The 11,711-nt window shown below is 53.5% G+C and overlaps 4 protein-coding genes across 4 annotated transcripts; 1 reads left to right on the forward strand and 3 right to left on the reverse strand.

Annotated features, from left to right (window-relative positions):
- Positions 1-568: 568 nt before the first annotated feature.
- Positions 569-3,615, reverse strand: A1O7_09067 (uncharacterized protein; the record flags this gene model as incomplete). Its single annotated transcript, XM_007763056.1, has 3 exons — positions 569-1,940; positions 1,993-2,361; positions 2,405-3,615. The coding sequence occupies 3 exons, from the start codon at positions 3,613-3,615 to the stop codon at positions 569-571; spliced, it is 2,952 nt and encodes a 983-aa protein (XP_007761246.1).
- An 891-nt stretch (positions 3,616-4,506) lies between these two features.
- Positions 4,507-6,314, reverse strand: A1O7_09068 (uncharacterized protein; the record flags this gene model as incomplete). The annotated part of the gene is made up of 4 exons (XM_007763057.1): positions 4,507-5,026; positions 5,092-5,530; positions 5,713-5,837; positions 5,899-6,314. The coding sequence occupies 4 exons, from the start codon at positions 6,312-6,314 to the stop codon at positions 4,507-4,509; spliced, it is 1,500 nt and encodes a 499-aa protein (XP_007761247.1).
- Positions 6,315-7,014: 700 nt separating this feature from the next.
- A1O7_09069 (uncharacterized protein) lies at positions 7,015-8,088 on the forward strand (the record flags this gene model as incomplete). Its single annotated transcript, XM_007763058.1, has 1 exon — positions 7,015-8,088. The coding sequence occupies one exon, from the start codon at positions 7,015-7,017 to the stop codon at positions 8,086-8,088; it is 1,074 nt and encodes a 357-aa protein (XP_007761248.1).
- A 34-nt stretch (positions 8,089-8,122) lies between these two features.
- On the reverse strand, positions 8,123-11,692 carry A1O7_09070 (uncharacterized protein; the record flags this gene model as incomplete). Its single annotated transcript, XM_007763059.1, has 3 exons — positions 8,123-8,281; positions 8,333-11,594; positions 11,637-11,692. The coding sequence occupies 3 exons, from the start codon at positions 11,690-11,692 to the stop codon at positions 8,123-8,125; spliced, it is 3,477 nt and encodes a 1,158-aa protein (XP_007761249.1).
- Positions 11,693-11,711: the final 19 nt, after the last annotated feature.

Below are 11,711 nucleotides of genomic sequence, written 5' to 3' on the forward strand. Positions count from 1 at the left end.
GTATGTACGGTAAAAGCGGTGTTGACGTGGACGTCGACACCTCCCGCAGGGCCTCAAGAGTGCCACTTCACTACGTACTGCGTTCTCCGTCTGCATAGGAAATACTCCGTAGGTGCACCGATTTGTTTATCGACATACGTCATGGCAAGGCTGTACATCCCCCTACAAGGCTGAGATTCTAGGACCAGGCTGGACATCCCGGCGAGGTTGTGCGCCGTATGTATCTGCTGCACTGCGCGCCGCTACACATGAGATCGCATCTGATGTCTAGCATAGGGACATGCGTATCCATACGGCCGAGAGGAAAATTTACCGTTAATTCAGAGCTCCTACTTCGGGGGTATACGGAGTAGTGTTGTCCCTAAGGGTTTTACCGACTGAGCCTCCCAATGACGATTACATCCTCGTCTCTCTGTTCCTGTCCCTGTGTCTGTTCCTGTTCCTGTTCCTGTCCATCCGGGAGTTACAAGTGCCCAACGCTTAGGGTTTACTCCGTATTTATCCAACCCGGCCTCATGTTCTCATAACCCAAACCCAGAGGTACAAGCTCCGGCGCGAGCGCTTCTCATCAGTAATATACGTCATCATCATATCCGAAATTTTGTGACCGTCGCTTGACTCCACTGCTCTCTCGTCCAACATTCATGTTTCCCCCCAACGTGGCGGCCATGGAACCATTCCCGTAGAGTGATCCAACGCCCATGCTGGGGTTCATTGAACTGTTCATTCCATTGTTGTTTATGGCGTTCATTTCGATCTTACCGTTCGTTGTCGTCGTCGGCGGCGCCGAGGGATATGCAGTGCTGGGAAACCCACCTGCGTAGCTTCCAGCTCCACCTCCCCCTCCGCCATTGGCGCCTTCCAATCCACCATTCGGCGCCGTTGTCGTTTGATCGTACGAATATTGCATGCCGCTAATGAAGGCCGGGGAATTGCCGGTCGTGTTGCCATTCGTACTTGAACCCGTGCCATCTGGTGTGTCGAAGAAAGTTAGGTCCAGGGTTCCCCAATCAGGCGGGTCTGAGCCCCAGTTTCCAAACCCCATGGCGAATTGATTCTGGTCCTTGAAGATCCAATCCTGTGTCTCTTCAATCAGACTGTCCACCCCGCCAAACATCCTAGCAGCGTTCTGCTCTCCGTTGCCAGCTACCCGGTTGGACGAGTTTGCCGCTGCGGTTGCGGCCAATCGGGCCTGATGGGTGTTCCAAGCGTCCTGTTGTGCTTTGGTCAGATACGTCGAGGGACGGATGCGCTGAGAGTCGCGAGAAAATTCGGCGGCCGACCCAGGAGGCAAGGACATCCCACCTGATGTCCGCCGAGAATCCACCGTTTCTGCAGGAGAATGAGCCATTAATGCCGTAAGCCCAGGATGAAACTGCGGCACGGACGTGTGGCGTAGTATTTGTGATTGCTGCTGTTGCTGCTGCTGAACATTCCTTGCCATCAGATCGGGAACTGGCTGGGAAGTGATTTGCTGAGCCATATTCGCAAGGGAATCCGGCGATACTGGCGAGGGCACGCCAGGAGCAAGTCCCCACTTGACCCTGATCCTCGTATAGACCATTTCTGCTTCCTCGGGCATTTCGATATTCCACCGGTCGACGCAAAGATGAAGCACTCTTAGCGTTCGTCGGGCGGCGGTCCAGCATTCGCCCATTTCTTCAAGGTGCTTGACGCCGTGGATGATGTCTCGTCGAGCGTTCTTATCGGGCAGATTTAACAAGTGAATGGTGCATGCCGAGTGGACTATATATATGGCGATGTTACATATCTGTCGAAGTCCATGCGTCCTCTTGTACAGCCGGAAAAGCTTGGAGATGGCCGCTGCTCCCTGTGTACAAAACTTCCGAGGAGAAACATGTGCTGGAAGTGGCGAGGTTGTCCGGGTATACTTGAGAAACGGCCGGTACAGATGAATGTAGAGTAATTGGAAGAACATGCTGCTTGTGGTCAGTTTGCTCGTTTGGGAGCCTCCCCAGGGCGAAGACTTACTGCATGAGGAGGACCTGAGGCAGTTGGCCTTCTTTCGGCTCCATCTCGGCAGGAAGACTCTGCTTCCAGCCCTCGAGCCTGGTATGGAGATCACTGAGGCGCTTCAGCTCTGTTTGTCTAGGCAGGGGTTTGTCCAGAAGTTGCGGATTGTAGAACGAAGTCAAGAGGTCACTGGAGATTTCGGCGAGTTTCGACAGCTGTAGTGCCACCGCCCTGGTCCGCGCCGGTTGCGCATGAGCCTGAATGATGCCAGAATCAGTGTAAGGTGACCACATCTCGCTTTCCTCTGACGGAAAGACATCAGGTCTCTTGACGGTGATGCTGGGCATTTGGAGCTGAGGCTGCCGTCCTAGGTAGTTGGACCAACATCTAATGTCATCAGTACCGTCTGGTCGAGCTCAGGAAGACCTACTTGTCAAAGAGAAAGCAGCCCCAAAACGTGACCCGCCTCGCGTCAATGTCCTCGTCAGTGAGGCGAGAGATCTCATTCATCGGCACGGCATCCACATTTAACCCCAGATCACAGGCCATGCGGAAACTCATTCCACTGTATACCCAACCTTTGCTTTCATGGCCACAGCCGGCCTCTCTCACGGACATCAATGCGAGGGCCTGAACTGTGCAGAGCTTTGCATTGGCAAACTCGTCATTCTCGTAGAGGAGTCGCTTTGCCTCCTTGAAGAAGTGGTCGCCGGTGGTTCCCGAGTCGTCGGGGTCTGCTCTCGCAGTAGGCCGGGACGAGAAATGACATCCAAGCGCTAGCATTACGTTGACGAGGAGATGCGAGCAGTACTGCGACGAGGTTCCAGTCAGGAAGTCCCGGTAGAAGAGCTCCTTGGCCAGAGTAGTAAAGAAGGCGTAGTGCCAGCAGAAGTACATATTCATGAAATGGAGGATGACTTCCTTATCTTGAGTAACGGTAGTCCATGACAGGATTGCTTCCTCTCGAGGCCGTACTACGACTTGCTGGTCGGCTGGCATACTCTGAGAGCCACGATGCTCGTACTCCTCAGGCAGCCAGATCAGGTTCGAGGTGCCACCAATAAACTTGACCGAACCATCGAGCATCAAGTCGCCCATTCTCCCGGAGAGCTCGGCTTCAAACTGGGGCACGTTCGACTCGCCGGTAAAGACAGGCGAATCGGCCGGTTCTTCTAGTAGGCCTCTCTCCTGGGCCTCAATGGTGGCTGCGAGTTCCTCGAGACTATCGCAGGTCCGTATCTGATGGACAACATCCATGACATCCTCCTCTTCGGCATTGAGGATGGCCTGTATGAGTATTTGGAGTGTTGAGTTCTTCGTCTTGGTCGCATCCACATCCTTTTTATAGACGCCCTTCCGGCGGTGATCTGTATGGGGAGCATACTCGCATTCGGTCAGGTATACAGAGGCACAAGCGGCGCATTTAGGCAAATTGCCATCACACTTGGACTTTCTTTTGCGACAGGCGATGCATGCGGTACTCACGCATCGCCTCTTTGTGGATGAGCCTGCGTCCTTGTCCGTGCTCTTCTTTTTCCCTTTTGCCGCCGGCTGCGCAGTAATTTCAAGGCCTTCGGCCGCATCTAGAGGAGGACTCGGCTCGTGCTGTAATCGCTCCACCTTCAAGCCGGCGTTCACCATCTCTCTTGACCGGGGGCTGTCGCGACGTGCTGCCTGAATGCTCGGGCCCAGTGCGAGCGCATTATTGTCCCCGAATATAATGCGACTCACAGACCATCGTCAGAGTGGGTATCATCAACATGGACAACTTGTAGACGCTTGCCGGGGAAGTTTTCGCGTCACAGAGGGTGTGCTGAATGAGAACTCAACAAGCGGGGAAGAGGGCCGTACGTAGAGCGATATCGGGTGAATGGGCTGTTGAGCTTCACCTCGGCGACAGAGGACGAGGTCTGGATACTGCAGCAACGAAGCAGGGTCGTATGGTGATCGGTAGTCTACATAAGATAACGTCAGTTGAAATTGAATTGATCTCAGATCAGCCAGTGCCACAGACGGATGACAGCGAGGAGACCTGGAAGCAGCAATCACCCCCACCTGTAAGGCACATCTGATTAGCAAGCCCTACCTGCGCGATACGAGTATGAGTACGGAGTATGCAGGGAGATTGTACTGTACCCACTTAATCTGCCCCGAGAAACCTCCACTATTAACTATACAATCATGCACTCTTGAGGTGTACGACTTCGTCCGGGTTAATTGGGCAACTCAGACGCATCGCTCTCTTAATACACGATTCCGTAGGAGGGAGTCCTTCCATACGGTGTTTGAGATTCATGAGGCGACAAGCAGCAGGCGGGCCACACGAATACGACATAGGTTCAGCTGAAGATAGAATACCGGAGGATTGCATCCGATAAACATTGTGTCGCGATTTGTGACCCGTCTTGGAAAAGCCTCGAGAGAATTCTCTTGTTACAGTAGATTGGACTAACTGACTGACTTTATTCATCCGCCCAGAGTAATTCGGTGTCCGTCATCCCATCTTGGTTCTCGCTAGTTCGCCGCTGATGCTCAGTTAAGACCCATCAAATGCTTGCTGTTCTCGTAGACAATGTAACTGATGCTCACTGCGGGAGCCACCTTTAAAAGATTTGGTGTGACGCCCTTGAACAAGCCTTTGACTCCTTCGCCTTGTATGGTCTTGATCGTAACATCAACAATGCCTTTGTAAGTCGGCGGATGCAGTACTGTGCCCTGAGCCTGCAACCTTGTTCGAAGCAGGTTGATGGGATAGACGGCCGTCGCACTGATTGCGCCCGAGGTTGCGCCAATGACTCCGGTGGCGAAATTGCTCATGTCCACATCTTCCTCATGACACCGGTTCTTCTTCGCCTTTCGTGCAAGCACATAATGCTTACAATACTCGAATATGAACAGGTCGATGGCGCTGTAGGGAAACATTCCAGCTAGGCCCATGCCCAAGCCTCGATAGTACGGTCCTAGTCGCCCCTGTGACCACATCTTGCGTGCTGTTTGCACGATCAAAGCGTTGCCATGCAGGCCGCCTCCGACTGTCTCACATTGCATGCGACTAGGGTGGAAATAATTAGTTTGAGAAGACACAGTACGGCTTCAACCGGGCACTAGCACACTCACAATTTCAGCGTGTCCAACGGGTAGACCACACATTGTGCCACTGCACCACCGATACCGCCTGCGAGGAATTGTGACGTCGGATGGAGATGTTTTGCGTCTGTTCCCTCAAACTCGGCAAAGGCCTTCTTTGCCGCTTCGTAGGCACCAAACTTGATCGCCGACTCGGGCATGACCTTGACAACGTTGAGACCGTTCCCAGCAAACAAGCTTCGCATCCCGCCAGCTGCCCATAAATCTTTGCATGCGTCAATCAGTGGCCGGCCGAAGTTCTTCACGGCTTGAAGTGGTGCCCCTTCTTTCGCTGCAGCGACGGCTGCCTGCTTGGGATTGGTCTGTGCGATGAGATAGACTTTCAGTCGATCGAGTGGCGCCGTCGCCGTGCGCGAGATCATTCCTGCTAGGCCGCCTGCTATGAAATAGCCTAGCGGAATAATATAGTCTGTCAGCATCACGTCAATTAGATGAGACCCGATGATATGAAGCTTCTTGCGACAAGCCATGAGACAGACATGAGAGTGAAGTCATCAGAGCTCACAATCACTGGCAACGGCGGGCGGTGACGCGCTAGTCGTCCATTGTCCAATATTCACGGGGATCGAGAAGGGTCCGACAGTTCCTTACCGAAGCCTTGAAGGGTGTCGTTGATGTGAACATCCCCTTCTTGATTTACATTTGCCGTCGCCGAGTAATATGTGATCAAAGCGCCGATGTTGGCTGCGCCCGCAGGCAAGAAAAGGAGGAAGTTCCTATGCGCCAGTATCAACCGTGGTTCCAGCATTCGTTAAGGCCTAGTGTTTCATTGCGCACCTCCACTCCTCGAAGGATATCTGTCCATCATGGTTCGTGTCCACTTCATCGAAGAACTGATCCAACTTTGCATTGCTTATTGTCAGACCGGCCCTGCTGAAAGCGGCGCGGAGCTCGGCCTTGTCGAGGGCACCGCTGTGGTCTCGATCTATTGACTCGAACAGCTGCCATAGTTCATTTTCTGCATGTTCCACAAACACCCTGAACTCGTTGAACTGGATCCGACCATCACCTGAGGTATCGACCGCCTCGAGGACATCGTGGAGGAGATCGTCGGCGTTCTTGAGTGGGTGATCGATCTTGCGAAGGCCTTTCTTAAGGGCGAGCAGGTCGAGTTGCCCCTCGTTGCGGGTATCTAGGTTGTTCCATAGCTCTCGGATCCGCCGATCGCGGTGTTCGAACGACTCTCCGTTCATGCTACATCCGGTTTGCAGTGCAGCTGGAGGCTATCTGTGAGGGAGCATGGTTGTGTACTGGTCCTCACTCGGCAGGGTTCCGGTGCTGGGCAGTGGCAGGAGAGGAGGTGCCGGACGAGGCACTGTTCGTGAGTGCTGCGTGACACCCACCTATCGCGGGAATCGAAGGTCAATGAGGTATACTAAGATGATGAAGAGAAGCGGCAAGCTTTGGCAGGGATTAGCATGCCTGCACACCAAATGTAGTTGCTGAGGTGTGCATTGGTGGCAGCAGCCAGCTTGGGTGTGACGTTGCCATGCATGTGGGGTTGCGTTGTGGCCCTTCGAGCCGAGCCAATTCGGGCAATTCGAGTTCAAACAGTCAGGGCGTGTTCGGGCTCGTCGGGTTTCAGACGCAGCCTCGCGCAGCCTTGCCAAGCCCCGATCTCGACATCTCCCGAGTCGGTCCTGCCGTCTCTCCTTTGCATTCGTTGGGCCAGATGCATCACGGGCATGGGGGCATAAGTACCAGGCACGTTCGCATCTAGTCCGCATCAAAAAGCGTCTCCGAATTTGCCACAACTTCCCGCCGGGCAATGGCGTCGTCGTGGACGGCCTCAGAATCAGCCAAGTCGTCTGCGGTGCGCCCATCTGCTCTACCGTGGGCTATACGGCAAAGACCCTAACATCACTTCTGCGATCCGAGGCTCATTGTAGAACAATGGCAGCCAACTACTGGGTTTCAACCCAGCGCAAGTACTGGACATTCACTCCCGAAAAGCTCCTTGAAGTACGAGACGACCTCGAGAAGCTCAACGCCAAAGTCCTTGAACAGTGGCCGTACCCGGATCGAAGGCTCATGTTCATCTTCCTCAGAGACAAGATCCTGCAGTTAGGCAAAAGGCTGCAGTTCCGCCAACAATGTGTCGCCACCGCCATGGTCTACTTGCATCGGTATTTCTTGTCGACCCCGATGCAGAACGTCAACCTCTATCTGCTGGTTGCCACAGCGTTCTATCTCGCTTCTAAGACGGAAGAGTCCCCACATCATATCCGTCTTGTTGCCGCCGAAGCACGTCAAGCATGGCCTGAATTCGTGCCCGGTGATGTATCCAGATTGGGGGAAATGGAGTTCTGTCTCATTTCGGAAATGCGTTCACAACTAATTGTCTGGCACCCGTATCGCTCCTTGATCGCCCTAAAAGAGAACCAAGATCTCAAGCTCAGCAATGACGAGCTAGGCTTGGCTTGGTCCATCATCAACGACAGTTACATGACGGACTTGCCGCTGACCTGCCCTCCACATGTCACCGCCATCATTGCAATGTTTCTGGCAGTCATATTCCTGCCAAGTGCCAAGGCAAGTGGCACAGCGAGGTCTATGCCGCATGATTCACTTGCCAATCCCGATTCCACCCATTGCTCGTCCCTCGGAGCTGGAGGTCGTCAAATGCTGTCTGGGCCGTTCAAAAATGTCCTAGGGAGCCTGCAGCTGTCTAATCAAATGGCTGCACAGAGCAACGCGAACATGAATGGGAAGGCATCAACTGCCAACCAGTCCGATCCTCTCCTGCAGCAACCGCTCGACAAGCAAACGGCGCTGACCTTGATGAAGGAGAACGAGAAGATAGCAAACACCATCAAGTTCTTGGTTGAGTCAGGAATTGACATCAAGCAGATGATCGAAGGGACACAGGAGATGATCAGTTTGTACGACATCTGGGAGCAGTACAACGAGAAGTCCGTCAAGGATGTCGTGGCTAGGTGTCTCAAAACTCGTGGTCTGGACTGTTAGGCGCAGCTGAAACGGAAAGTGTTCTCTGATGCTATCACTGTCCTGTGGCATCCCGACGACTGACCACGCCGAGCTGCTTCCGCAGGCTCAAAACCACTGGCTTGGTTTTGACCACAGGAGCGTTCCAGTCGCTTGAAGCTAGAGCCTCAACCGGACTATCGAGGTAGAGCAAGTCGGCTGCGGTGTTACGAATCTGGAGAGAATAAGTTTAGCAAGCAGAATGGGACGGGAGCCTACACCTTACCTTGGGCCAGCGATGGAGCAACTGACGTGTGAGCTTGTCTAACGCTCGAGCTCGATAAATATCAGTAGACAACAGCCTTGAATACACATTCAACAATGATTCCATCCGTTGCATGGTTGATGACGGGCTGTGGATTCGCTGCATGGAGCTCCAAATGTCCAAGTCATCATTGTCCGACTGGCCGAACGGCCTGGGAGAGAAAAGCCCTTCGTCGATCATAAAGCAAAGAAAGTCAAGTAACGGCAAGACCTGCCGGTCATCCTCGGTAGCTCTTGATGCAAGCTCCTCTAAGATTATATTCGAGATCACCGCGGCCGATGATTCGCCCTGGATCGGCTCCAGAGACTGTATGTAGGAGACAAATGCAGTGCTCGCAGCACGACATGTATCTTCGGTCCCGGAAGTTGCGGACGAGATGACCCCGAGAACGAGGTGCCTGTGCGCCCAAGGCACAGATAATAAACGCATGAGTTGCTGAAAATACGCCGCCGAAGAGACATCTGCCGGGTACTGAAAAATCCCATGAACGGTAGCCAAAGACGAGTCTGTCTGCAAGTAGTTCTCAAGACATTTCCAGGCCCGGAACCGAACGTTGCTCAGCTTTTCTGCGGCGAGTTTTGCCACTAGAGGCATTACCTGTCTCAAGATTGCAGCGTTGTGTCCATGGGCGCTGCAGTGACCGCGATAGACGTCGACCGTCTCGAGAGTCTGAAGCCGCAAAATCGAGCCAATATCCCCTCTTTGATCATTGGTGTAGTCTGTCAAGCCTCGTAGGAGTACACTCGTCAGGTTTACGGTAACTTCTGCGTTCTCTGACAAACCGTGCGTAAGGATGATTCCAAGAGCTTCCGTGGCGTCGACCCTCGTCTCGATCTTGTAACCACCTTCAATGATACCGATGACGTACTTCATAATCTTCTTCCGGGTTTCATTGCTGGCCGGCTGCGTTGACAGGTACCCGTGGATCAAGCTGAGCACTCTCAGGCGGCCTTTGCTAGCAAAAGCTGATGGTGGTTGCTGCTTGCTGTCCAGCCATCGCTCAATCAACCCCATGCCCACCTCGGGCCGAAGGACTTTGAACAGCTCCACAAACGCTTCTGCGCTTGAGCAGACGACAACATCCTTGGTCCCAGCCACTGTGCAGTGGTTGAGCACTTCAATGGCGGCTGCCGTCCAACTTTGCATGGACACCCAAGGAGGATCTGCAGAGTCTGAGCACTTACATATTTCGCAAACCAGCGCAGTTATTCCCTCCATGACCAATTCAATGTCTGCTGTCGTGCGACTGTCGATTTTGCCAGTCAGCTTCTTAAGGTCCAGGATCAATGTTCCGTCTACCGCCAACCAGGACGTAACGAATTGAGTATCGGCTTCCCTCATCGACTGCAGTATGGACGACAGCGCTAGGAGCAGTCCGTGTCTCACAGCGGCCGTGCTACCTATGTTCATAGCTTTGAGATCAGAAAGCTGCCTGAGTATGGCCTCAGCGAACGTGGACGTGTTCGACAGAGGCTGGGTTTTCGTTAGTGTCCGAAGAGCATTGGCAGCCCAGCGACGCTGATTCATATCAGCAGCACGTGCGCCCCGCCATTCTGTCAGCGCTTGTAGAAGAGGTCCCTGGTAGACCACATCCAAACCGGCTGCCTGCGGGGCGACCTCTGTCACAGCTCGAGAGAGTCGAGCCACTGCATGATAGTCCAAAGTCTGGACGACAGGAATGCCGTGAGCGATGGTATCAGGATGCCGACCGATCAATTCCTGTAGCGCTGCGGAAGCGCCTCGTCGAATATTGCCCGACGGATCCAAGCAAGCAGAGACGACCAATTTGATAGCGATCAACTGCAAGACGCTTTTGCACTCCGAATATTCATTCCTGCACACCTCGGGAAAATTCGCAACCGAGACCATATCTAGCTCGGCAGTGCTGTATTTTCGAGCCAGTGCCCACAAACCAAAGCAAGCTGCATCGCGCACACCAACTCCTAGTGAAGTTCCGACGTTGGATCGCTGTTCAAATTCCAGACCCAGAATCAGCGCCTGGAGGATTTCTGACAGCATGTCAGGTGGAGGTGACCGGCGAAACAGCAGATGGGCAAGAGTCAGCATAAGACCATGCCATCTCAGCGGATCGACCGCACTTATGTTTCTCATCACCCCCATTGTCTCAGCGCGAGCTGTATCGGTGATAGCAACAAGTTTCTGAGTTTGAGTATCCTCAAGCAGGACATTTTCTTGCAAACAACCCAAGACGGCTTCAACAACTTCAGCGGACATGGCTGGATCGAGTTTCAGTGCGATCACACTGAGCGCTTTGGCGGCGGCCAGCCTGACTGGCGTGTCATTATCGCCCAGAGCGTCAAGGAAATACTGTATACTCTCCTCTAGCATCGCATTGAGCTGGGGCGGCTGGTTTGCACCATTCTTCAAAGTCAACGATAAGGCATGTGTCAAGATAGCACGCAAGATTTTCAAAACCCATTTCCTTGCAGGGGCAGAGTCTCTGATGGTTACAAATCGTGCGCCTTGGTCGGTGGCAATTTTCATGGTGGAAGCGAAGAGGCCTTGGAGACATGGTGCGACTCCACTGTCCGAACCAGAGTTGGTAATACCGTACAGAAGCGAGAGGAAGCCAAGAGCTTGGTACGGGGTGAGGGTGGCCATGCCGGAACTCGACAGCAGTTCACGGCTAGTATAGCGCACCAGCCGTGTGGACAAGTCGTTGGCTTGCATATCGGTCCGCCAACTCAAGCGCACCAGCAGTGTGCTTGCAGCCTCGCGTTCTTTGCCGGCGCCACCCAAGTGCTGAAAAGCAAGGCTGATGATCTGGCTCGCTATTCCAGGCAGGCCCCCCAATTCCCTGGGCACAGTAGCGTCACGGATCTCCCCGTCCTGGACCGAGATGGTGGCCAACTCGAAAGGAGCAAGCAATAGGTGGGAGAGCCATAGCAGCATGATATACCGCTCTTCCCATGTCATACCCTTGCCAGGCACGTCCCAAACACGGAAAGTGGAAAGCATAAGCTTCAGGTACTTGGGCTCATTGTTGAGCAACCGGACAATGACTTTGTATCCTCTGACTTTGCACAATGAGTACAGAAGGCTGCATATTGCCCGTGGCAAGGGAGAGACCCCGGCTGTCCCTCGTGTTCGGGTTGGGCCATATTGATCGTGTGATGTTGTAAGATAGGCAAGAAAGACGTCGCTCAGGAGTTGAACAAGATTTGCTAGACAGGGATCAAGGAGCTGAGGCCACTCTTGGAACCTGTCAAGCTGGATCCGTGTTAGCTACCAACCAGAGACTTACACTTCTGCACTCGTACCAGTAGTCTCAGCTCTGTGCATTTGGTGTCGAGGACGCATTTTCGAGGCGCCCTTCCAC

Source organism: Cladophialophora yegresii, assembly GCF_000585515.1.
Source record: "Cladophialophora yegresii CBS 114405 chromosome Unknown aczIN-supercont1.6, whole genome shotgun sequence".
Classification (NCBI taxonomy): Eukaryota; Fungi; Ascomycota; class Eurotiomycetes; order Chaetothyriales; family Herpotrichiellaceae; genus Cladophialophora; species Cladophialophora yegresii.